Source organism: Lissotriton vulgaris, chromosome 9 (assembly GCF_964263255.1).
Source record: "Lissotriton vulgaris chromosome 9, aLisVul1.2, whole genome shotgun sequence".
Taxonomy (NCBI): Eukaryota; Metazoa; Chordata; class Amphibia; order Caudata; family Salamandridae; genus Lissotriton; species Lissotriton vulgaris.
Genome location: NC_141697.1, coordinates 1,186,657,401 through 1,186,684,050, shown reverse-complemented (window position 1 = coordinate 1,186,684,050; position 26,650 = coordinate 1,186,657,401). Strand labels below are relative to the sequence as shown.

General features: G+C 48.6%; 1 protein-coding gene across 2 annotated transcripts in view; it reads left to right on the top strand.

The window, feature by feature from the left end:
* TMCC1 (transmembrane and coiled-coil domain family 1) overlaps positions 1 to 26,650 on the top strand; it is a 485,716-nt gene that overhangs the window by 302,232 nt on the left and 156,834 nt on the right. The window contains exon 1 of one of the 2 annotated variants that reach the window (XM_086939248.1): positions 20,986 to 21,900. The exons of the other annotated variant lie outside the window; for it this stretch is intronic. Coding sequence (XP_086795374.1) covers positions 21,862 to 21,900 — 39 coding nt within the window. The 5' untranslated portion in view covers positions 20,986 to 21,861. Of the gene's footprint in view, positions 1 to 20,985; positions 21,901 to 26,650 lie in introns of those variants that run through there. 2 annotated transcript variants of the gene reach the window in all.

Sequence of the window (26,650 nt, the reverse complement as noted above, 5' to 3'; positions counted from 1 at the left end):
CCATGCCCACAGAAGCCTTCCAAAGACGATGGCCACAGAAGCCTTCCGAAGACCATGCCCACAGAAGCCTTCCGAAGACCATGCCCACAGAAGACTTCCAAAGAGCATGCCCACAGAAGCTTTCCGAAGACCATACCCACAGAAGCCTTCTAAAGACCATGCCCACAGAAGCCTTCCAAAGAGCATGCCCACAGAAGCTTTCCGAAGACCATACCCACAGAAGCCTTCTGAAGACCATGCCCACAGAAGCCTTCTGAAGACCATGCCCACAGAAGCCTTCCGAAGACCATGCCCAAAGATGCCTTCCAAAGACCCTGTGCACAGACGCCTTCCAAATAAGTTGTAGAACACTCGGGCAAATTACCTTCAATGGATGAGGGCAGGGCAGATCGCATGCTACATACTGTATAACTGAAACCAGTGGGGTTGGCATGAAAATCCTTCTACAGCATCAGATTGGTAAAGTGGGCATTCGAGCAATGCCCGAGAGGCCGGTATCCGAATTCCAGCTGTGGGCTGCTTTTTTGAGCAGCCTGGGGGGCCGATGTGGGCGGTTTCTGCGATGTTCGATGCCGCCAGCGGCCTAGTGGATGCCTGAGTGGCCTTTCTGGAGGTAGATGGGTGTCTTTTACCTCCCTTTTATCAATGGCAGAGGTATCACTCCCTTTCTCTCGCTGGGCCGGCCCATTAATCTATGCATATTGAGCGGGGACAGGGGGCCTGAGCAAAACTGGCGTCACTTGTTTTCAGGTGTTTTTCACCAGTGTTAACTAATCCGTGCATTTTTTCACCCAGCCCCCCCTCTGAAATTACATTTCGCAGAAAGTGTTTTGCGGAAAGGCAATATGCAAATGTAGACCACTTTTTTTTAGCGTGCCTGGGCCGATTTATAATCCCAATTCAATCCTGTCCTTCTAGGTATAAGCACAGAAGAAAGTAGTGAAGATTAGGATGGACAAAACAACATTTAAGTAAAATAAACTGAGGCAACGCCGTATCTTCCCAGGACTCCGATCTTACAGAACATGTGCAATTAGATGTTTTTGCCTCTAGTCGCACAACATGTCAGGAGAAAAACCATGATGTGGCATAAACACTCGAGTGAACAAAACAATATTCACAAATGAGGTTATCAACATTTTCAGTTTTAATGCGAGTGCCTTCAAATACATGCTGTCAAACGGAGAAAGAAATAATAGCCAAGTTACATTTCAATGAACCTTCTTTTTGGCCGAATGACGATGCGCGATTGATATGCTGGTACTAGGCACCTGCTTCGGCTTTCCCCGAGGTTTCACGCATATCACAGATGCTCTCACCTGACACTGGTATTAATAGAACTAATATCTGTGACACAGCCACTGCTCTGACGTTGGAGCGTGCTGCAGAAACCACACTAGGAACTGCTGACTCGGCACAGGATCTTATTATTATTAGTGTGTTTTGTAAAGCGCGCAGCGGCCCCAACGGGGCATCCCGGCGCTGGGAGACTCTGAGAACTAGAGGGACAGGTCAGAGGTACCAAACTAGGAAGAAAAAAGAAGGGTTTTAAGGGATTTACGAAATGCTGGTTCTGTCTGGCATGTCTTCACTGTGATACAAGGGCAATCAGCTGTCCACCCAGACCCCAAGGGACTGAACTTGGCAGCATGGCTCCTGAAGCCTTGGAGTTTGGTTATTTGAAGCTTCCGCAATGATGGGCTGTTCTCAGAGACCAGGCGACCAGCTACCAGAATGTTACTTAGCAAAGCGTCGACAGTTTGTCATGGTGTGTACATCAGAGGAAACCCTGTTCAGCCGCTTTAAAAGCCAATTATGTTTGCTTCATTTACTTGTTCCACAGCTAACCTCTTCCATTAGATTTGGCACACCTACCTGTACTATGAGCTTCGGTGCTTAATCTGTAAGCAAAGGAGCATTTTTTAATTCCAGTTATGTCATTTTGTACGGTAAGAGAACTCTTAGAATCGGCCGTGCTTCCCAAGGTGGCACAGGATAGCTACCATGGTGCTTCTTTAAGGAGAAGAGATCTGTTGATGCTTACTTGTTTCTATGAAGAAACATTATTTTTTCGTGTCCTAGTGTGTGGTGGGGTCTGTTCTTGATATTCAGGTGAGGAAAGGGCAATTAGTTTGTGATGGGGAAGCAGTGATAGGCTGTTTTTAGGTCTCGCCTGCGTTGCAGCGCATGCACTGCTCGCCTTGGCGAGACCTATAGTCGTTGGTTTTGTGTCCCGCTTCTTTGGAAGCGGGGTTTGTGTCCGCCCTGTCTCCCTTAGGCCCGCCCACCCGGACTAGAGATTTTGCACGGCACCAACCAAACATGAAAAGGCTGCACACCACCGCTGCATCTCCACAACACATGCGCCTCATTAGCATGCAATCCCTAACCCTGCCTTTCTATAAAACCGCATAGAAACACAGCCCTAGACAGCACATTTCATAAATAAGCCACCGATGCGCATTGCGCGCTACCTCCTCGAGGCACAGGGAGCACAGTGACTTTTGCAAGTTCTGACGGCCCCAGGTTACACAATCTGCACCCAGGGCCGGGCAGCCACACTGAGGCACCCTACCTTGCAGTCTTCCGAGCAGAATTTCACCGAATACTCGTCCGATTGCAAATACTTCTGTAGCAAAAACTCAAACTCGACTAATTTCTCCTGAGCATTTTGGTCGTAGACCGGGTACACCTGGACGCACCGCCTGTATTCAAGACAATCCCTATCCTGGACCACATCCCGCTGCAGTTAAGTGTCCGGGTTGGAGAGCCCGGCAAATAGATCCAAAAGTGTGTAGGAATTACAACAGGAAAGGTAAAAATCGCTTAGTTCCAGGCGGGTGGCCTTCCTGGCCGGCCGTTCGTTCAAGGTCCTACAGACTTAATCAGCATTGTCCACTCTGAAGCACTGATCAGAATAAGAGCTAAGGGGGTAATCGGAGTTTTCTAGTAGACACACAGGTTTGGTAACATTTCTTAGAAAAATATCCTTTATGCCTCTGATGTGGTTCCTCTGAGAGGAGAAGCTGGGGGTGGGTGGGAGGAGGTGGGCAGCCGCAGGTGCAGGGGGAAAAAGGCTGCCACCCATCACGGCCTTGGGCCCCTGCTCCTTCTCCGCGGTCCTCGTCCGGTTGGCCTCGGCACAGAACCACGGGTGATCAGATAGCAGGACGATGAAGAAGAGCAGAGAGGCGCCATTTCCACAGTCATCTTGGTCCAGGTCTAGGTGCCTGCCTTCTTTGTCCTGAAACTCTTTTTGGGGGGAGCTGCCTCGTCTGTGGCACAGAGCGCTCTCTGCCCTGGCGCACTGGCGACTCTACCTCATGCTTGAGGAGGAGAGGGGGAGGGTGGGGATCGCGGGCAAACACGTCAGCTGCCTCATCATGCCAACGTTTCCTTGAAATCTCCCCATTTACATAGTGTGGTGGAACAGAGAGGGTCTCCCGGCATGCGCAAATGGAGTGCGGTGACAGGCAGTGACGGGGACGGTGGGAAACTCCTGTCTTCATTAAAACCCCAATGCAGACAAGGAAACCGTGTGCTGGCGCGTTTTATTCATGCTCACATGCTTCAGCCAAGCCTCTTAGCACCCGCAATTTTAGGGTCCCTCTGACCACCACAGTCCCTAAGAAGCGATGACCAAAGCAATGGGATGTGCAGATGAACCAGCCTCGGACCTTGGGAGCATGCAGTCACCCACTGAAACATCTGCAACATTTCCCATACAAAAACCTGCATTTGTGTTCTTATTTTCCTTCAGCAGCACACGTGCCACAAAAGGGGAGAATTTCAAGAAGTTCTTGTGTTTTGTCGTACCATGTCAGGGTTACCACTGAACCCGTTGTTACTCCCTCACGCTGTATTTTTCTGAGCGCCTTTCCCTCGTATAAATTATGAGTTCACTTCTGCAGCAACCGGTTACTGGTGTATTTCCCTGCTGCAGCCCATTTCTCTGGTGCCCCTTAGTGTTAGCGTTTTGAAGCCCAGCATAACAAAGAAAACAAGCATTTGCAATGCAATAGGTCTCGCATTTGCGAGAGTTGGAGCTATTGGCATTGTAAATGACAATGACTTTTATTCATTTGTTTTTAAAACCTGCAAGCGGTGCATAAACGCGCACTTTGAATGTATAGTACTTGCTTACGAGAAGCAAGACTGGCAGTAAAAGACTGCCAGCCTTGCTTCTCATAAGTATGGACTAGAAGTACATAGTGCTTGTTTACGCACAGCTTGCAGGTTTTCAAACACATAAATAAAAGGTATTGTCATTTACAATGCCAATAGCTCAAACTTTTGCGAATGCGAGACCTATTGCATTACAAATGCTTGTTACTTTAGAGAGCATGCTGTTGCGGCCAGAACTGCCGACTTTGGAACTAGAGTCCGAGTCCTGGCGTCGCCTCAACATACTGTGATTTTGGGTAAATCACTTACTCCCCCTGTGCCTAAAAAAGAATCTAGCCTTGTGTAATGTAACTCATGCTTGTGTGAAGCGCTCCAGTGCCCTTGAGCCGAGTTTGTACTATGTAAAACTGCAAAATAAAAAAGGGTTGGTTGGTGGTCTGTCCCAGAGTAGAAGGGAGCAGCCTGTGCTGATTAGACTTGAGTGGGAGCCATCTGCCAGTGCTTTCTGAGGCAGAGAGGTTTCTTCCCTACTAAACTGCCTCCTGTCGTCTTGAAATCTCACATCCAAAGTGAATCCGAACATATTAATGTGTTCTCATTCCTGTACCACATGATTATTGTTTAAACATGTTTTTTCCTGCTCACAAGATGTTTCCCCTACCATGTGATCACTACAGCAATTTTAAATGTATTGAAAGTGTAAAGGCACTTTTGTTTTGATCAGATCTGGGAAGGGCACATTATTAGGTACCCCGTGGGTACTTAAGGTAGCGCAGTTAAACATAAGACGTGGAATCAGTGGTGGTTTCTTTGTCTCCCTGTCTTTTAGTCGAGAAAAGTATTTGTGCCAAGTTTTACCGGTGGCTTTCCGGACAATAACGTTGTATTGGGTATGGAGTTAGCAGTACTTGTGTGTGAGAGCTTTCAGCCAAGCAAAACAACCACTGCGAAGCCAGACCTATTGGCTTTGCCAGTGTTCGTTATTATGAGGGTTCGATTTTGAGGTTTAAAGCCCTTCTCTCAGAGGCAAGGCTGTGTTTCCAGTCTTATTGATAGCAGTCACACAAATTATGCATTATCCCAGTGAGACTCTGGTAAGTGCTGAGTGGAAACGGAGGGACGGTATCACCACCCCCACCCCACGAGTGAAGAATGTGGAGGTTCAAAGTGCAGGAGCTTTCTGGGTGGTGTCACATTTCAGCATCGGGGATGGCCGAGGCCAGGAGAGCAGTGGCCCTCTCTGTGGGATTGATGGGCCCTTGATAGATGGCTTATGCCAGAGGGCTGTTTGGAGTGCTGAGGGTGTCCATTGTCTTGGAGCTGCTCCATAGAGGATGTGGCTAAGGGCTGTGGGTAGCACAGGCCCCCAGCCCTTGCACTGTTGAAAAGGGTCGTAATTGGTTGCCACCAGGACGCCATGTTAGGTTCTGGCGAGAACAAGCTCCCTTCATTCTTCTCATGGAGAATTAATGCTTCTTTGTTGTGCAACATACTCCATTAATCAGCAGTGCTGTCTGGCAGCCAATTGCATTAACTTTCACGGAGGTGCAGAAGCATCGTCAGCCGCCTCTTGCTCGAGTCTGGTGTCTGCCCCACAGATCCGACCCAGCTACTGCTTCTGGTGCTGATGCAAAATACTGAGGACCCCAGATGTGTCCTCAAGTCCACACCATACCTGCCAGCATCTCTGGCCTGCCGCTCCTCGGCACGTGCGGCCTAGTCCAAGGCAAGCGACGTGACAGCATGGAGTCCTATCCCTGAGGATGTTACAGGAAGCATCGAAATCTTTGGGATGCATCCTCGAGCTCGGTGGAACTGCCTATCTGCTTGAAGATTGGGCGGTGCAGCCATACTCCGAACGTGCACCTGCCCAGCAAATATTCCCAGGCAGAGCCACAGCCTGCCTAACTCGCAAATGAATCGATCCATCCTTGAGCAGCGCAGGGCTGAGCCAGGGATTTATCTGGCTGTCCAGGCCCCCTAAGTCCACCTCACTGCACTTCTTTTTCTGGACTTGTTCCTGATCTAGTGGATGCGCAGATTGCTTGTCCCTCGCTGTTCTATATACTCTGTCATTTTTTTTTTTTTTTTTTTTGATTTAAAAGATTTTATTGAAAAATAAAAATTGCATATACATAGGCAGTTGTTTCACAGTGCATTTGTTGTCTCTTTTCCTTGGCCTGTTGCAGAAGAGAAGAGGAGAAAGATGAAAGAGAGAAGAAAGAAGAAAAAGAGGGAGGGGGGGTCGTTAGTGTGTCTTCTTCAAGTGTTCAAGTGTTCATCGAGACGTTCCCACATGAGCTCTTTGGGGGTGTGTTCTTTCGAGAAGTTGCCTGTGATGTTGTCTGCTCCTCTTAGGAAGGTGACCCAGTTGATCCATGTCTTGAAGTTTGCTTTCGCCGTGTTCTTCCAGTTCGTTAAGATTATCTTTAGGGCCGCTGTGAGTAGCAGGTCTAGTAGATCTCTTTCTTCCCTGTTGTTTAGGTTCGTCGTTACATGCCCTGTCGCCAAGGTTACATAGTTGATAGTTAAGTCTGTTTTGAGCATGTCGTTTATGAATGCGTTTATCTGGCCCCAGAACTTCTTGACTTTGATGCATCCAAAGATGAGGTGTTCGAGTGTGCCCTCCTCCTTATGGCAGTTCCAGCAGTCGCTTGATTCTGCTATGCCGCTTTTGTGGAGTCTGGATGGGGTCCAGTATGCTCTGTGGAGTAGCCAGTATTTTGTTTGTGCCAGTTGTGGGGTGATTTTGTTTTTTGTGGCTGAACACCACATTTGCGCCTGTTCCTTTTCGTTTAGCTGTCTGCCTAGGAGTGTTGCCCATGAGTTTGTTGTCTTCTTGTTTAGAGACATGGTGGCTGGAGCAATTAGTTTGTAGATCTTCGCTGTCTGGTGGCCTGCCGAGTTTAGCATTTGCACGTACTTGACGATGCTTGGCTCCTCTCGGGTTAGGTTTGCTCTGGTTATGGCAGCTCTTATCTTTAGAAATGTGTATAGCTCTTTGTTGGGGAGGTTGTATATTTGTTGTAAGTTTGCGAAGGTCAGCTGCTTCCCCTTAGTTTCCATTTGTCTGGGGAGGCTGATTCCCTTTTTGATCCATGTGTCGTAGTTCATTGTTGCCCCTTGATATGAAATTTTTGTGTTGAGCCAGATGGATTCCCATGTTGTGCCTCTCAGCTTCTGTGCCATTCGCCTGTCCACTCTCATCAGTGCTTCTCTGGTGTGCTTCAGTATCCTGTTTGACCATAGGGGGTGTTTGTTTGCAGTCAGTATTGCTGTTGGGTGCAGGCCTTCCAGGAGCTCTCCCTCCAGTTCTAGCCAGACTGGCTTGTATTGTTGCGTTTCGTCAATCCATGCGAATCCTTGTTTGGCCAGGCAGGCTGTCTGGTAGGTTTTGAAGTTTGTCAGGTTTAGGCCTCCTAGTTCTTTCGCTAGCCTCAGTTTGGGTAGGCCTATTCGTGGTTTTTTGTTTTTCCATAGGAAGATGTTTATCATGCTGTCCAGTTTTTTGTGGAAGCTGTCTGTCATTGGGAGCGGCAGCATGCTTAGCGTGTAGTTTATTGCGGGTGTTATCATCATTTTAATCGTCTCGATCCTTCCCCACCAGCTGATGTATTTGGGCGACCACAGCTCTAGTCTGTCTTTAACTTTCTTTAGCAGTGAGTCCTCGTTGTGCTGTATTGTGGCCGTTAGGTCTCTCCCAAACTGTAGGCCTAGGTATTTGAGTGGGTTTGTTTGCCAGGCTAGGCCGGAGTCTCCTAGTACCGGTTTTGTGGTGTGGACGTTCATTGGTTTGCATTCCGATTTGTCCTTGTTGAGTTTGTATCCGGATGCCTCTGCGTATTCTCCTATTGTCTCCATTAGCGCTGTGATTGACTTTGATGGGTTGGTGGTGGTGATGAGGATGTCGTCTGCGTAAGCTGCGAGTTTCACTGTTTTACCTCCGATCTTAACACCCGTTATCTCCTCATTGTCTCTTATTTTTGCAAGTAGTGGTTCTAGTGCCAGTAGGAAGAGGCCTGGTGACAGTGGGCATCCTTGCCTAGTTCCTCTCCCTAGTAGGAGTGATTCAGATGTGCTTCTGTTCACCACTATTTTAGCTCTTGGTTTGTTGTATAGGGCCATTGTCATTGCTATGTATTTTTCTCCTAATCCGAATTTTTCCATGCAGTTCCTTAGGAAGGGCCACGAGACTCTGTCAAAGGCCTTCTCCGCATCCAGTGCTATCATGACCGCCTGTTCATTGCTCTGTGTTGTGTGGTTGATCAGGTGACATAGCAGCCTTGTGTTGTCTTGTGACAGCCTGTGTCTAATATATCCCACTTGTGAGCTGTGTATGATGTTCGGTAGGATTGTATTTAGTCTGTTCGCAAGCACCTTTGCATAGATTTTGCAGTCCACGTTTATGAGCGATATGGGTCTGTAGTTTTTCGGGAATTGGGGGTCTTTACCTTCCTTAGGTATTATTGTGATGTTGGCCTCCCGCATGGTGTTTGTCATCTCACCTTTCTGTATGCAGGCGGTGTAGGTTTCCGATAATATTTTCTTGATTTGGGGGGTGAAGGTCTTGTAGAACCCGGTGGAGTACCCGTCTGGTCCTGGTGCTTTGTTCCTTTTTAGCTGGTTGATTGCAATTTCAATTTCTTCTTCCGTTATGTCCGCCTCTAAGGGTGCTTTCTCTTCCTCCTTGAGTTTCGGTAGATTGACTTCTTTGAGGAATGAGCGGCCGCCGTCTTTGCTCAGGTTTTTATCCTCAGAGTATAGCTCTTGATAGAATTCTCTGAATACCTCCAGTATGCCTTTGTTTGTTGTTTGCGATTTGTTGTTTTTGTCTGTTATTGCTGCTATCGTGTGTTGTCTTTGCTTCCCTTTGAGGTAGGACGCTAGCTGTTTCCCTGCTTTGTTTGCCCTGCATAGATTCACCGACTTGAATTTTGTTAGCCACGAGCCTGCTCGTTCGCTTAGGATTTTGTTCAGCTCGTACTTTTTTTTTGTGAGCGTGGTGAGTGTGTTCTTGTCTGTTATGTTTGCGCGGTGGCCTCTCTCCAGTGCTGCTATTTCCTCTTCTATCTCTGAGATCTTTTTGTTCCTGCTTCTGTTCATCCTTGATTTGATGTTTATCAGCTTGCCTCTTAGTGTTGCTTTGAGTGCTTCCCAGATGGTGTCTTTCCCCACTTCGCCGTTGTCATTGTCTTCCAGGTAGTTCTTTAGTGCCTCCTCTACTTCTTTAACATTGTCTTTGTTCTGTAGGATGTCGTCATTTAGTCTCCACCTTCTCGTCACGCTCTCATTGTGTTTGCCGTCCGGGTGAGGGATACGTGTGCATGATCGGAGACGGTTATTGGGGCTATCTCCGTGTTCTCAATTAGGTGCGTGTGGTTGTTGGACATCAATATGTAGTCGATCCTGCTGTAGGAGTTGTGCGGGTGTGAATAAAAGGTGTATTCACGCGCTGTGGGATGTTGTAGCCTCCACGGATCCGCAAGATGATGCTTGACGCATAGTTCTTTAAGGGTGTTGCTGCCTGGAGAGTTGTGGCTTGGCCTGCTTGGGTGTCTATCCGTTGCTTGGTCCATTGTCTTGTTCAGGTCACCAGCTACAATCAGCAGGTCCTCCTGTGATAAATCGCAGAGTTCGCCATCTACCATTTGCCAGAAGTCTTTGTCTTCAGAGTTTGGTCCATAGATGTTCGCCACGTGTATTCGGTCCGTTCCTCTTTGGACACTTGCTATCAGCAGGCGGCCGTCCTCGTCTGTTTTTGTCTTTTGGATGGTGAGGTTCGCTTTCTTGCTTAGGATAGTTATCACGCCTCTCTTCTTTCCATTGGCAGGTGAGCATAGGATGTCGCCTATCCATCTAGCCTTAAGCAGTTTAGCCTCCTCCTCTGAGAGTTTGGTCTCCTGTAGCGTGTAAATGTCCCCCTTGAGTTTTGCCAGGTGTTCTAGTATTTTCCTGCGTTTGATTGGATGGTTAAGGCCCTTGACGTTCATGGAGATGACTTTTAGGTTCGTGGATAGGTTCACTGGTGTTTGGTCTGTCATGGGGGTTTGTTGTTGCCGCCGGTCGTTCTGTCGTCTTCTCTTCTGCATTTAGAGATGCCTGCCTTTGTTATCACCAGGTGACCGGGTCCCCCCCCCTGGGGGAAGAGTGAGCTGGGTTTGGGTAGGGGTAGGAAAAAGGTGTGGGGATGGGTGTAGAAAAAGGTATGGAAAAGAAACCAAAAGTAGTTATGCATTGCGCAAATGTCCGTTATCTCGCTCGCCTTCATGCCTGCCTGTCCCCCCCGCCCCATCTGGCCTCCCCCCTCCCCTCCCTCCCCCCTCCCCCCGTCTGTAGGAAAATGGGTGTGTGACAGCAAGGATCCTCACACTCCCCTCCCCCCCAAGTAAGTCAATGTCTCTGCAGGATATGGCAAAGGATATGGTCGCTGTTGGTCTTCATTGTCTCTCTTATCATTAACAGCGATGAGGTAGAAACGTTGGTTGGATTGTGCGTTATCGAGGTAGATTGTTGATTAAAGTTCGAGGTCAATGGTTGTTGGGAGTGTGCTTGGGCTCTTGTCTTGTGCGTTTGGAGCTGATAAGCTGGTTTCGGACCTTGTCTCTTCCTATGTGCGTGCCTTTGGCATTGGTTTGCGTTTCGTCACGCACCCCACCCTTGTCATATGACCTCTTCTTCGGCTTCGTCTGTCGAGGCTCTCCTCTTCGCTCCTGGGCTTTGGTGTTCCATCTCTTCTGGGGTTGGTCCTTGTAGGTACCTGTGTAGGTCGTTGGGGTCGTCGAAGGTTCTGCTCCCGAGTCTGTCTGTGATCCTCAGTCTTGACGGGCCTGCGAAGGAGAAGGTGATATTTTTTTTCCGCAGGGCTTCCCGCTGGGCTAGGAAACCCTTCCTCACTTCCACCGTCAGCTTGGATAGGTCCTGCGTGATTGTTACTTTCTTCCCGTTGATTACCATTGGTTTGCCTTTCCTGGCTACAGCGAATATTGCCTCTGTGTGGTTCTCACGTAGTGGTTTACATATGATTGGTCTTGGGGTGTTGCTGTTCGATTGTTTCTTTGCTGGGATGCGGTATGCTTTGACGATCTCGAGCGGTCTCTCGAAAGTGAGACCTGTTAGTTGGGGGATCATGTCCTCCAGCATCCTGGCGCACGCCCCCGGGGTGTCATTTTCCTCCTCCGGTATGCCCAGCAGTCTTATGTTCCCCTTGCGGCTTCTGTCATCCTGCTCGGCCATCGATCTTTGTAGGGCTGTTGTTCTTTTTATGACCAGACCTAGGTCCTTGTGTGTTATATTTGCACGGTCTTCTAGGTTGCTAATTCTTTTTTCCGCTTCATCTATTCTGCCATTGGCTTTACTTTGCTCAGCTCTTATTGCGATTAGCTCCATTTGTATACTGTCGACTATTTTTTTTGTTGCCTTCGCTAGGTCGTTGCCTTCTGTTATTTTCCTTAGTAGTGTGTCCAGAGTCGTTGTCTCGCTGCCCAGGTCTTCGCGCTCTTTCGCGGGTGATGCTGTCAGATCGTTTTTGTTCTTCTTTTGGGCGTTTGTGACCATGCCGCCTTCCTTCCCTGCCATTACGTCAAAGCCCCTCCTGACTTGGTGTGTTTGAGGTCTTACTTCCGTTGGTTGTCGCTTTGTAGGTGTCTTTTTTTGTCCTTAGTCTTCTTTCTTCCTTTGGATCGGCCCCGTTGACAAATTGCAGTCCCTAAAGCGGGGTGGCCACTTGACCACTCTAGTCTTTGTCCTGGCCTCCGCCAGCCTCCTGGGGGTTTGTCCTATTTATTCCTTGTTGTAACAGCCTTCTAGGGTCGCTCTGCGTTACAGCGTGTGTGTCACCTTCTGGCAGTGGTGGTCCTGTCTCGTGGGCTGTTAGCACTGCTCCGCGCCTCGCTCATCCGCATTCGGCTGTGTCTCCTTAGACCCACTGAACCACTGTTTCCCTTTGTTTCCCTTGGTTGGTTTTAACACTGGCACTTGGCTTGGTTTCACTTCCTCTCTCCCTTGGCCATTAGCGAGTGGCTGTTCCTGTTACCCCTTTCGCTCGGCGCCGCTTGGTTGTGGGCCGCGCTTTCCCCTGACTTGCAGCTCCGGCACTGATGTCTCCGTAGGAGTAGGCTCGGTGGACGGATGGGGTGTTGGCTTCTGTGCGCCTTCGTCTATATTTGATATAGGCAGTGTTGCGTGGTTGAACGTTTCGCTTTGCAGCCCCCACTAAGATGGCCGCCGCACGAGCGACCGGGTGCACTCGTTGCTGGCGCCGAGTCTCCTCTAGCACCTGCGCTGGTGGTCGGCGGTTGGCGTTGGCGTTTAGTCGGCACCTCGGGGGTTCGCTACTTGTCGTTTTAAAGTCGCGCTGCGCTGTGGTGTTGATCGGCTCAGAGGTCTGGTTCCGCCGACCTTACCAATATGGCGCCTATCCTCCGCGCTCTGTGCCTTCGCCTCCGCCTTCCTCTCTGCACTCGGTCGCCTTCAGCTTCCCTTCAGCGGTCGCCGGGTTCCCTGGGTTGGCGCTGCGTCTGGTGTCGGGGGGTTGATATCTTCCTCACGCTCCCTCTGTCTGGTTGTTCAGCGCTGTTGTTTGATCGTATCCCCTTACTACACCAAGATGGCCGCCCTCTCCGCCACCGTCCTGGCGCCCCCCTCCTACTGTGTTGATGATCCTCGTTAGTTTGGAGTTAGGGTCGGGGGTGGGGGGGGCCGTTCACATGAGGGTGGGGGAATCGCGCGTTGTTTATTTGCCGGTTTGCACGGGCGCTCTTACTTGGGGATTTGCGGTGGTTCACGGTTCCTCTTAGGAGCTTGCCGCCATCTTGTGCTCAAAAATTTTAGTCCCCTCGGCAGCTCTTTCGGCTTCGTGCCTCCCTCCCGCGTGTTCCGCAGGTTCGAAGAAGGTCGGCGCCGGTGCCCCTTCAGTTCATGCACGTCCACCTATGTTTCTTTAGTTTCTCCTCGCGTTTCCGTCCTTTTGCTCGCCGTTATTTGTCTCGGGGGGTCGGGAGCTCCGGACTCAGGTCTGCTGCCTCCTTGCCATCCAAGCCACGCCCCCATACTCTGTCATTTTTTTAATACCTCTTTATGGTATAGTGAGGCCTTGTAAGGGTCTTTCAGAGCACTGGTTCACATAGACTGAAGTAAATTAAAGGCTGACTCGGCTCACCTTGTTAGCCAACGTCCCACTGGTGTGGCACATTCTCACAGTACCCACTGGTGCCTGCCCTCACATACCCAATCTTCAGTGTGAACCCATAACAGCACCCGATGCTGCTCTTCGGTGCGAACTCCTCATTCCCATCAATGCCAGCCTCACACGTGGCCTGTTTGGGCCAGCTCTACATTTACCACAAATACCAGCTCCTCATACTGCCAACCAGTGTTTTTGTACTGCTCACCAGTACCACCTCCATGCTGGAAACAAGTGCCATCTCCACGTACCCGTGGCAACTGTTCATTGGCAACTGATAGCATTTCCTCACACTGCCCTCCTGCGCCAAACTGTCACCCCATCTAGTGTCAGCACATAACTGGCCCAGCGCCATCATTCATTGCCCAACAGTGCCAGCCCCTCACAGGGCCCACTAGTGCCAGCTTCTCATATGGCCTGCAATTACTGGTTACTCACATTGCCACCAATGCCATCTGCTCCGTGTGCCGACCAGTGCCTGCTTCTCATACTGCCAGCCATCACTTACTGGTCACATACCAACCAATACCTGCTCGTCCCTCTCCCACCCGTCACTTGCTTCTCACTCTGCCACTCCTGTGAAACCCTCACCAGTGCAGGGCCTCAAGCTGTGCACTTGTGCTTGCTTCTCACTCAGCCCACCAGTGCTTGCAGCTCTCTATGGACAGCATCAGGTGCAGTCTCTGATCACCTTTGTATGACGTCACCATGGGTACTTTTGTACCAGCTGATAAAACCAAGTGACGTTAGAAAACTGCATTATTCGGGTAAAATGGTTATGGCGAGCTTTCTAGATATTGCAGGCATTACTCTGTAATTTGTAGACTAAAGGTCTTGAAGAAAGATGAAGAATAGTGCGACTTGGAATAAAGTAACATAGGTAGCGCAGTTTATCTCGTAGAGTTTGGATCATAACAAAATATTTATAAGCATACCTAGATTGGAGCCTCTAAAAAGCACCACCATATGTAAGAACACCAAAAATGGACTTTTGTGGCACACTGTGTTGTTCAGAAGGCGCTAGTTGAACTCGCAAGATTTGCCCCACAGAACATTAGTCCACCAGGGGCTTACTCAGCCAAGGCTCAGGGCCCCATCACATTTATGCCAACACACATCTAATTTGGAGATCATAACTTAAGGGAAGTGAGTCAGACTGCACCAGACCTGATCCAAAGAGTGTGGTCCAAGAGTGAGTAGTGCTAGCGAGGCAGCAACTCCTTTAGGCTCTGAAGAACAAAAGCACATGAGCTGAGTTTAAAATCCAAGAGAGACTCAATTATGTTTGCGCTATATAAAAATGCATACATAAACACTCACCCTAACAACCCCCACACCCCCACCCTCTTTGCTCTTGAACTGATCCCTCAAAGGACCATCCTCTGGATGTCATTATAAATTCATTGATTCGTTTAGTGTAAGTAACGCGTTGTGAAAGTAGTGTATTCTTAAAACCACGCACAGGTGAATATACTGTAAAGATTTTTTTTCATCACGTGCTTGTTTTTATTTAGAATGTCAGTCTCACTTACATTACCTCCTCTCGCGGAGACATCAGGCTGCCTGAGGGCATCACTTCAGGGGACCAAGTCCCAGGGTGCCCTGCATTCAGGCTCTGCAACTGCGTTCTCACAAAGATCTCCCATAGACCAAACTCTCTACTCCTAGGTCTGTTCTGTCGGAAACTCTCTACGTATTTTTTCCATGTTTGCGCTTTTCCGGTGGCCAGTTTCTTCCGCAGTTATTTCTGGAGCCAGTCATGCGTCTGCTCGGATTCTTTTTCCACGCGCATTTCACTTGCTGAGGTTTTGAGGGAAAATATTGTAGAATAAAAATGGTCTTTTATAGCCGGGATGCAGATTTAGAGGCTTTTAATACTTAATGCAATAAATCTTCACTCCCGGTCTGTCTGAAATTAGCCCTGGAACAGGCAAGGCATGTTGAAGAAGAGCTTTTACGAGCGTCAAAACACCATCGACCCTTCCACCTTCCTGGCCGCCTCCTCGCCGCTCCTATCCTACATAATGGTGAGCCACCCACAACCGATGCACTGAGACTTGTGTTTGAGAACAGGGAGGACAAAGCACAACGTCAGTGAGTGACTTAAGCTGAAATCAGGCCACAAAAAGACAGAACAGTGATCGTAGATGTAACTATGAGCAGGACTTTAAGAAGCACAGAGACTGGCAGACGAGAGAGGGGCCTCATACTCTGAACATGGGCCCAGTATAATGGTATGAACCCCCAGCTGAGGCGACAGTCATCCCAAAATCATCAGGACGAAGTGGACATTGTATTGCAGCATTTATATAGTGCCTATTACCTCGACGTAGAACGCAGAACTGCTTGCCTACATTGGCAGAACTCTACAACTTGTAGGAAGAGTGGTTAGAAGGGTATATCCTGTTTTTGATTCTTTGTGGGAAAGTTTCAGTGGCATTTGTGGGGACCACTGAGGTGCGGTTTTTGTGCTATGGGAAGCAGCATTTAGCAGTGTGTTGAAGAAATGTGAGGGATAGGCATGCTGTTTTCAGTAAGCTTGCAGCATTGAGGAGCTCTCTTAATGGGATTTCTTATGATCATATTCCACTTAGCTAGTTACAGCACCGGGTTGTCCAAGGTAACGTATTCTGTTTATAGTTTATGGTCCTAGGCAAGCATAAGTTGGAGGGAAAATGGTCCTGGGAGACGTCTACTGGGATGGACTTCATTGCTGTCATCTTCCAGTATCTAATTGTCATAGTGAGATGCCAAAAAACTGTCTTAGTATGTAGCTTGTTGGTTCCCATGTTCGTGGGCTAATTTAAAGTCCTCCATTGGCCAGCAGCGTGCCATATCTCTTCAGTTATTCTTCAATCATTCCATGCTTGTTCAGTGTGGGATGAATGGCTCATTGCTGTGGAGGTACAGGACTGAGTGATCAACTTGACCAATAGCAATTTTGTCTTATGTGAATGTAAGCGCAATATGTATATGGGAATGATTATGAAACCTGTATGAACTACCAGAGTGGCCAGCCTGCTGCAGGCCTCAAAAAATCATATAAATGTTACTAGACCTGCAGGTCTAGTGACTTGAATAATCTACTAGACCTAACTGTAATGTGCTTGACTCATAAACTGGTTTCAAATTGTGTGATATTAGTCAAATATTTTATTTTGAGTTGCCATTTTGTCTTTATTAAGTAGGAGAGCACCTTCAAACATGCAAGTTCAGGATGTCAGCTGAACAAAAACGTTTTGGTTCGATTAATAGGCTAAACTTTTGCTCCATGTATAATAAAAATCTAGCCCACAGATAGGGTACACACAACCCCTGACTCACCGCGGTTCATAAATAGCAATGTCATGATGGCGGGGCAGGAACGTTTCTCAGTTAATGTTTAAAAACTCTCACTTTTAATAGATATATTAAAGCATGATATGATAGTGCAGTGTCATTTACAGGCAGCTCGTTTCCAGTGAAATGGCCACAAACGTTTCCACTCATGCAGTTTTACTGATAAAAAACCATATACGGTTGATAATGTGGAAATTGGGTTTCAGCAAGTATTTATTATATACAAATCACCATGTATAGTGTTCTGATTTGTTTTGTTCCTATTTATTTATTTATTTTGAAAGTTTTATATAGCGCGGACAAGATCTTTGCAGATATCAGAGCGCTTTACACAGAAGGGGTACATGAGGGAGCATAGTCAGACAGAGAAATCAAAATCATGTAAATCAACAATAAAAGTAATACAAATAGACAACTGGGTCAAACAGGTAGTACAGATCGGTGCTGAGTCTTTAAAAGAGTCCGAAGTAAGGGTTCAGGTGTATTTTGCCATGAGGATAGCTTTTACTTATTCTATTAGATTTCTCAGTCGCTTTCCACCTAGTAAACCTCATAAAGGTACATGTCACTCTACAGCATAGAATAGACATCAAACGAAATGTAATCAGATTGCTCACCTCTATCCTACGAAGGTGTCTTAAAATGCTAAATTTAGGAAATCTCTGCTGCAAAGGGTACACAATCCCATGTGGAGACCCTAAAGGGTCAAATCTTTTACCCACTCTGTCATTGTAGCTTACATAGAGGTATCATGCATTCTACCTAACAAATAGTGCATGTACTTCCATCAATATGTGGAAAATAAGCAACTGTGACTCAAAACCTTGAACATCACGAGCATCTATAACTTGACATCATGTTTGATCAAGTACAAAGTTAGATGTCAGCCAACTTCCGCCTACTAAATGCACACATGACCGAATTCCTGTTACCCCCCTCTCAAAAGCAAACTGAAAGGAGAAACGTCATTGAATACCTGAAAATAGATGGATTCACCCCCACACTGAAATAATCTATAAAGTCACTCTGCTTTACACTGGATACCCAAATGGCACTCCCTGCCCAACAGATGAGCTAAAACTTGCAGTTCACTCTAGTGATCTTGAAAATAGATTTGAGTAATGTGATTCGAGTAGATTTCATGCATTCACAACTTGCGCCCACAAAGACTATACTCCACCCTGCCTCCAGAAAAACAACTGTACATATGATCACATACCCTCCATATTACTTGAACTTCATAGGCTGGCTCTGAAAGCAAGAATATCCTTCAGTCTTTTTTGCCTTGACTAAAATGCAATGCATATGAACTGTACAGCCTTCCTACCTATTCACCCCACTTCCTTTATCAGGAGATAAAAAGAAATCTATGGAACTGAAATACCCAAATTAAAAATGCCTCACAAAAATACAGGAGCATCATGGCGCAAGAATAAACAGATGCGTGATGCATTTCCCGTCGGAAGGGTGGCGCATTGCTGGAGTTGTGTCGCAAGTGCAACGCAACTCCAGCAATGCTCGTGGCCTGCCCATACACAACGTGGTGCATCAAGCCTTAAGCCTGCTTCAAGCAGGCGCAAGGTTTTGACACAGCGGCGTCAGAAAAGTGACTGAGTGAAATCTACAAGATTTCACTCAGTCACTTTTCCGAGGCGTTCCTGCACGGAACGCCCACATGAAACCTGATGCAGATTTCATGTGGCGCAGGGCTTTACAACGTGAAGCATCTCCCTAGATGCGTCACATTCTAAATACCTCGCAGCATGGTGCTAGCTTTACGCCGCCGCTGCGTCACAGTAGTGACGCAACAGCTGCACAAAAGTGGCGCACGGGCTTGTAAATCTGTCCCTTCATTCATATCTTTGTTGAACTGATTCCAGCAAACAAATGATGAGTAGTACATCTCCCCCAACCCCACCATCCCCTTCTGCATGAAGCCACATGTTGGAAAAATGAACTCAATAAACAAATCACGCTATGAAAGGAAAACTCTGCAGTATCCATTATGTGTATGTATATGTGAGACCTCCTCACCTCTGAATTCAATTTGTCAGATGACTTGCAATTGTTGAATATTAAAATATTTATTTCCATCACACTTCTGAATAAAATAATGTTTACCTCAACTACTGAAGTATATTTTGAAATATGGAAACAGTTGATTTACAAGCTATTATAATGTTTTAGAAAAAACTGACATCCCATAGCCTTTTATTTAACACATCACAAGTGCTCGAACACTTCCCTTTTTTCCCCAACTCTGACTTCAGATAGAGGATTTTGTAAACGAGCTCTCCGGGATAAAATAAGGAGCAATTTGTAGGGAGACATAAGCTGATCTTTGACCTCTGTCTTTCAACACACAGCAAATGTAACAAGATTGAAATGCATTCTTATTGCCCATTCACTTTCTGAATTAAAAGAACCCCTGTTATTTGTTAGCTAGAGCCTCTGGCCAGACTGGGCCAATAGTCCCTAAAAATAGCTTGCCCTTATAAAACCTGACTTGCCGTAGAACGTGTGCGAGTAGATTTCTTGAGGTCTGTGCTATTTATAATGAGCAAACCAAAGTAGAACGGAGAGAGTCAGTCACCACCTGGGTGAACTGACGGTCCCAGTTATTGCTTATGTCCAGTGTAGGACATTGTATATAAGCCACAGGTGGTGACTGACTCTCTCCGTTCTACTTTGGTTTGCTCATTATAAATAGCTTTTAAAATGAACCCGTGTTTAGTTTTGAATGGAGTGTTTTGTTTTGTACAAACTGGCATCTTTTACTGTGTGTACAATAGGTGTCTTGCTTTTTTCTTGTTTTTAGGTCACTTAGGTCTTGTATACATGTTTGTCTTTTATGTTGTAATTCACTTATTGCAATCATATACATTGTGTATATATGGCACTTATGTATGTTATTTATGTCCTCATTTTCAGCCCTGACGAAGTTCACTTCTTGAACAAAACGCGTTGGCTGAGGTTTTGTGTTTGCACAAGTCTTTGATGAACTTTAATAAAGAATATATTTCAAAGAAGAAACTGATCGTGCTTCCTAATTGAATATTACTGAACTTCGGTAGTGCACTACTCCATTCAGTTCCAAGTTTTGTCTTCCAAGTAGCGGATTGCATCCCCCAACGGCAGATGCAGGAGTAGTTGGTGCACACCGCCCATCGAATTGGAACTTTTTTACAAATTTGGGTCAATATATTCAGGTTTGTGCTGCATCTGGAGTCCGCCGTTGTCTTTGCACGGAAGTTACAGTGGTAAACTCGTACATACATATACATTTAATACATACATATACATTAAAAGAATACAGTTTTTCATATTTTTATAACTAAGTGTAATATAAACACACAAACCCGCACATTTACATTTCTACATACATATGAGCAGGGCTGCCATCTTTCCTATAGACAAATATCAGCAATTTCTTCACATTTTTCATTTACTTCGAAAAAAATCTGCTATTATGTGTGTATATGTGTATATATATAGATGTGTGTCTGTGCGTGTGCATATATTTATTTCCATTCTTTCTTAAAGATCACCAACCTTTCCACTGTTGTAATAACTTTGTCTGTCTGTGCTCCAAATCCACCACTCATCTACAAAATCTGGTCTACCACCCTGAATGTTGTTGGGACCGTATGTCTTGGGGTTATGTTGTTCGATGTATCATTTCTTGTTCGCATGATTATTTCTCAATCCGTAAATACATTGATGGGAGGGCCATTGTGTACCCTGGATAGCTGCTGTACACTCACCCAGTGTGTCACTTTCTGCGCTCTTTAACCATAAAACACCAATAGTGGAGTCAGACAGAGGTGAGTGGGAGGAGCCCGGTATGTGCCGTTCTGACTGAAGCAAAGTTGTGCTGGGAGGGGGAGCCGACAGTAAGCCACGCCCACCGGCGAAGGGCTTGCTTTGGGCAGGAGCCGCTGGCTCTAAGCCACGCCCACTAGAAAAAGTGTTGCTGTTCGAAGCAGGAGCCCGGCAGGAAGCCACGCCCCGAGGACTAGGTGATGCTGGAGCAGGGACCATGCTGTAGGCCCCACCCTCTGAAGGCGGAGTTTAATGGTAGTCCACGCCCACTTGCTGAAGGGTAGGCGAGATCTGGGAGGAGGAGCCTCGCTACGCCTACCTCACACTAGAGAGGAGAGGCGCTAGAAGGCGGAGCCTGCTCTCATTCCACACCCACTGGAGGTGGGTGAGGTCTGTAGAAATCTGAAGGGTTTGTGTCAACCCTCACCAGTCTTTGCCATTTCTCAACCGGCCTGTGCTGCTGCAGATGTGAACAATCGGGGACTTCAAAGGCTGAGTGGGAGGGGCTTGGACGCCCAGGGAGGGGTGGGGGGAGGGAGCCGGCGCGGAAGGCATGGATCCTTCGCACTTGAGTGGTAAAGGGGCTGAGGACGCGTGAGCAGCTGATCCCTGCTGCCTCGGACCCATCATGCCTGTCGGGTCTGCCGCTCTTTGAGACCCCCGACTCTCCATGCCTCCCAGGGTCCTATGCAGGGTCTGCTGCTTCCTGCCAGTCTGATCCTCCCAGGTCCATATCTCGGGTCTGCTGTCTGCCCTGGCAGGCACCCTGCTTTCTAAGAGATCGCCTCCCCCTCGTTGTACCCCTGACCAGTCCCTCCCCGACCACCTGCGCCCCTGCCCATTCATTATGAACCTGCCCCTGTGCCAGGGCTGCAGCTCCCCACAACCCGCCTTCCTCCAGAGTCCCGTGCCCCTTTATTCTTTCCAAGCCTCCGTGCCAGGCTGGCACTGCACTATGACTCTTTAGCGCCTAATGGCGATTCTCCAGCGCTATCTTCCAAATCCGTAAATCCAAGACTCTGACCCCCCGCCCCAGTCATTTCCGCCAGGCTTCCGTTCATATGACCTGGCACGCTGTGCCTTAACAGCCCCGTGCCCTTGCCAACCTCTACGTCCTTGGTACCAGACGTTCTGCTCACAGCCCCTGCCCAAGCACCCACCCACCCTTGGGTGTTAAGTCAGACTTGTAGCTCCTCGAACCCAGCCGACACTGCCCTGCCCTCCTCCGGTCGGTGCCCCCGCCAGGTCTGCTGCTGGAACAATGGAGTGACTGAGTGCTTGGGACACTGAGATGTGCTGTACACCGTGCCAGCTGATGCTGCCGGCACCCGTGGGTGCCCCTCTGCCCTGGCTGTGCCCTTGTGGATCGCTTCTTCTGCACCCAGGAGGTCGCCATGGTCCAGCGCTTCAGTCTCCGGAGGCAGCTGTCTAAGGTGGGTCTTGTCCCTTGCTGGGTAGCCGTGCCGCCCCGCCCCTTCTTGGTGTCTGCACACTCGGCAGGCGGTGGCAGGGAGCGGCAGCCTTCCTTCCTTCCTTCCCCTTTGTTCTCTTTAAATGGCACACTTCAGGCTCACAAAGAAAAGTCTTCTGGGGTCTGTAAAGGCGGCACTGTCTCCTGCAGCTCTCAATATTGGGGTACCTTGCTGAGCCTGTGGTCCTGCTCCAGGGGGGCAGAGGCGGGGGAGGGGTGTGAGGCGTGTGCCTCAAGGACGCCTGTCAAACCCTGCCCATATGTCCCCCCTCGTGGGACACGCGTCCTGTTGGACGCGTGTCCCACGAGGGGGCACGGTATGGGGAGGCAGCCCCAGGCGTGCCACGTTAGAATCGCATCCTTTATAATGTTAAAACCGATATTTGCAGATGGTCCGTGCTTTGTGCCGCTTTTATGTCAGGTGGGGGATGCTGTTAAGTGACACCGAGGAAGGACTGCGTTTTATTGCTCAATGATGCCGAGGCGAAGCCGGAATAGGCGAGGAGTGTTAGTTGTAGCCCGGTTTCATTTAGAAAAGCGCACAGGTATATAGGAATGTTTCACTGTGCAAACATCTATGTCCTGGTAAAAGACTTTTTAGGCCCCCACCCCCCTCCCCCACCGGCCACTGTGACACTGACGGGTACACGGCACGAGGCCAAGGTGGATCCATCCCCCTTCACTAATTCCAAAATATCCATTCTTACACCCTGCCATCTCTCCATACATACATTGAATCAAACCTACATGTGGCTGGTAGAACTGCCAAGCTATACTTCAGCATCCTAATACATGTCTAGTGACACCTCTTGATGTACTGGTGGAAAGGTGTTAAAATGCACCGTCTCTGGCCACAGCTGCCCTTTGTTCCTCAGTTTGTACTAATGCAAATGTTCCGCTCAGAGCTTCCATGGCCGCTCCTAACAGCTAGTTAAGCGTCCAGCCTGGTCTTGGCATCTATCGGTTTGCTTCTTTCTGTATTGTGAAGCCTGACGTCATCTCCAGGCCACTGCCCAGCTCAGTAGCACTTCGAAATGTTAGTGACCTGTCAGGATGTGTGTCCAGTTCAGCCTGAAAGACCTCGACATGCCACTCGTGATGAACCGAAGGTTGGGGTGATCACTGGGTGGTAGGCTGTAAGACTGAAATTCAGGGTCCATTAGTCTGGTCCGGCTTCAGAGTGGATGGTGCATCCGCCTTTCTTCGGACATTAAGGGTGGCATTAATAGGTGGTGTTTATTTGGGGTTGCAGTTAGTACTTCCAATATTAGATGCTGGATCTGTAACCTTCCTTCATCTTTGGCTCTGTTACGCCAAAGTGGTTATGGGCCATCCTAATGTAGATTGATAGTCATGCTGTGGTTGTAGGTGATGTTGGGATTGCCAGAGAGAATAATTGAGGTAAGGCAAGACTGTCATAGGCCTTAGGACTTCAAAGCGGATTTTATATAGTGTTTTGTGTTTTGGAGACTAAACGCAGTCAAGGCAGTCTGAGTAGGCATTGTAGTTTATGGAAGAGCAAGAAGTTTGTGAGCTAAGGGTCAACTATCTGAATTTCGATGATCCAACACCCTCGCTCTTGTACCACCTCTATTAAACAAGAAAACAACACAATCTAGCTCCTTTTCCGGGAATGCACAGAACATCTGGAACTCGCTCCCCAAAGATCTTCGTTGCAACCCCTCTTACGCCAGCTTCAAAGAAAGACCTCAAAGCTCTCCTGCTGAACAAATACTGGGGTCCTTAACCCCGCCTTTTGGTGCTCTTCCCACCCTTGCCTTCTACCCCCCCCCCCCCCAACTCACCTTCCTTCTCCCGATAACTACTCCCTCCAGTTCGCCCTATAGGACCCGCCCAATTCCACCAGATATGAACAGAATCTCACCCCCTCCTCAACCTAGCCTACCACCTTGCCCTTATCCTCCCCCCCCCCCTCCACGCTCCCCCCCCCCCCCCATGCTAGTCTAATATCTCAGGACTAGCAGGAAATCCTTCACAACCCATGTAATATGACCATGTTAATTCTAGAACTGTTCTGACCTTCTTGTTGGGTTTTGATTTCTACCTCATTGTTATCCTGTTACATTCAATTAATCTGATCTATGTATAGCTGTATGATATTGCCTTAATGATCCCCCTCCCTTCCTTCCTCCCCCCATTACCATCCCGACTCCCTCCTTTGTTTTCGTTTAGATTATGCTAGATTTAATAGGCTTACTACCGTTTTGTATTGGTTTCTGAATACTACCTCATTGTTATTTTTACCATATTGCAACGAGTACTCCTGTACAGCGCTCTGATACCCTCGGGTCCAGCAAGCGCTATATAAAACCTGTTAAATAAAGAAACAGATCATCCGTCAGAGGTGACTGGTTTGTTCATTGTGTGCATCTTTTTACTACTGGTATCTGAAGTGCTAGCTCCAGTTTGCTTCTGAGAGCACCCCTGGGTACCTCTGTCATGTTAAATGGTACATCCAGACTTCCCATAGATGTGCAGTTTCCTTGGTTTAGGGGTAGGTGAAGGACCTAGCAGGTGCTTTGAAAAGGATTCCCTATACCTAAAAACTGGTCCCAGGATGCTTGATTTCCGTTCCAGGGCGGACCTGGCCTGGCAGTTGGGTGGGATTGTGCCCGTGGGGAGCAGTGGCAAGACTGATTTGCATATGGCTGGCTCCAAACTGGGGTGACATGACGAGCAAAAAAATGATGGATTTAACCCAGATCTGTAACTGGGGATGAGTGTTTTCACAATGTTCATCATTCTGTCCATCATCTTTTTTTGTGTTGCTATGGTTGCCCTACGTAGGAAGGGTATGCTCAGACGTGGGTCCTGTGCTCCCTTTGGTGCCCTCACTGGCAACTCACAGGGCTTTTAAATAAAGTTGCCCCCGTGGTGGAGCTACATGGCTCTTAAAATGAAGGGGCCCACGGCTAGGGCATCCCTGGGATCCTCTGGCGACAATTACGGGCCCGGCACCACTGTAGCTCTGGACCCCCACTGGAACCCTTTAAACAACTATGCCCCCTTTGGAGCGCACTGGCTCCCAAAACAAGACAGGCCCCCATGGTGGAGCCACTCGGGGCTCTTGATGTCAGTGAGGCCTTTTGGGAGCGGCCCGCTGCACAGACTGGGCCGCTCCTAGCACGGTCGGACACAGTGCCTCACTCAGGCACTTACACCCACGCTTGGAGATTCCCCCGCAGCCCCTCACTTACTGGGCTGTTCGCTGGCTGGGGCTCCTCTGGGCGGCAACTTCCTCCATGGCAGCAGCAAGCGGGGCTCTCTCACTCTCGAGAGCCTCGCCGACGTCAGCGGCCGCATCACCGGTCTCCTTTGAGCAGGGCGGGGCTCTCCTCAACCACCGGAGCCCCGCCTGCACCCTCGGCCGCCATACTCCTTCTTCTCACGCCACACTTCCGCTTCCGTCCACGGTCCCGCCCACAACCAGGTGGGCCGCGGACGCGGCGGCGATTATTAAAAACGGCTCGGGCCGCAGCGGCGATTCTCCTGGTGCCACATGAGGGGTGGGCACCCTCGAAATCCAATTAAAATGTAGAAGCGAGGTAGGCACTCGCTAAGGGCACCATACACGGGGTAGCACCCGCAATATAATTAAATAGGTAAATAAAGACGCATGGTGGGCACCTATGCACTCGGGGGAATATAAGGGGAAGGAGCGCTTCCCTCCCAGTGAAAACGACAGCGCTCTGCCCAGAAAGGAAAGTAAAGCGCTCTCAAGGCGCTGGGGGCATAGATAGCACCAACAGGCCCCCAGAGATGACCCCTATAGCAAGAAGGGTCCCAGCAACACAAGGCAAGGCTTCCAGGGCAAAGCAAAGTCCAGGGAGGTAGCCCTCCTGGCAAGTCCTCCAGGAATCCAGGGGCTGGGCAGGGCCCAGGGAGGCAAGCCTTCCCCTGGGCACAAGCAGCAGCACGCCCCTGGTAGTTTCAAGTTTGGCAAACAAGAACATCTTCAGGGTGTCACAGCACCCTTTTTATACAGCACAATCCTTTGTCTAAAAGTGCAGGGTGAGGGCAAAACCAGGCGCTGCTGGTTTGGGAGCACTCTTGATAAGCTCAGCCACCCCTCCCATTCACTAGTCAGGCCAGGGTCATCAGTCGCACCACAGGGGGCGGAGCCAGCATTGTGTGGGGAAAGCCCAGGCCTATTCAGGTCCCAGGTGCACCCCTCCCTCACATCAGCATGCTAATCTCTCCACTCACCACTGGGGAAGACCCATCCAGACTCCTGGAGACAGGCTCACCAGCCAGCTCCAGCCAATCACAAGGCAGCACCTTCACTGCACAGGTACACCAACTTCTAGAAGTGGCACTTCCACACTAGACACAATCATGCCGCATACATCATCGCGCAGCATTCAATCTCACGAGTTCGCACATACCAAACTCGACCCTGCACTCCCCACACATCAGGAACTACCATGGTCACACATATTCCCCATACATTCCTGTGGGAGGGCAGGTCACTCTCACCACACACACAGAGAGCGCATGCACTTTACACTGGACCACAGTAAAAAAGTGCGCAGAGACCTAAAATCACCAACACCAGGTTACAAAAATAGGCTAGGAAAAAGCAAAAAAGTTTCGGGGTGAACCTGCCGAAAGGGGCGGGTCCAACAGTGAGCAAATAAACAATGGATGTAACCCAGAACTGTGATTGTTTGACAATGTTCAGCTTTCCGTCC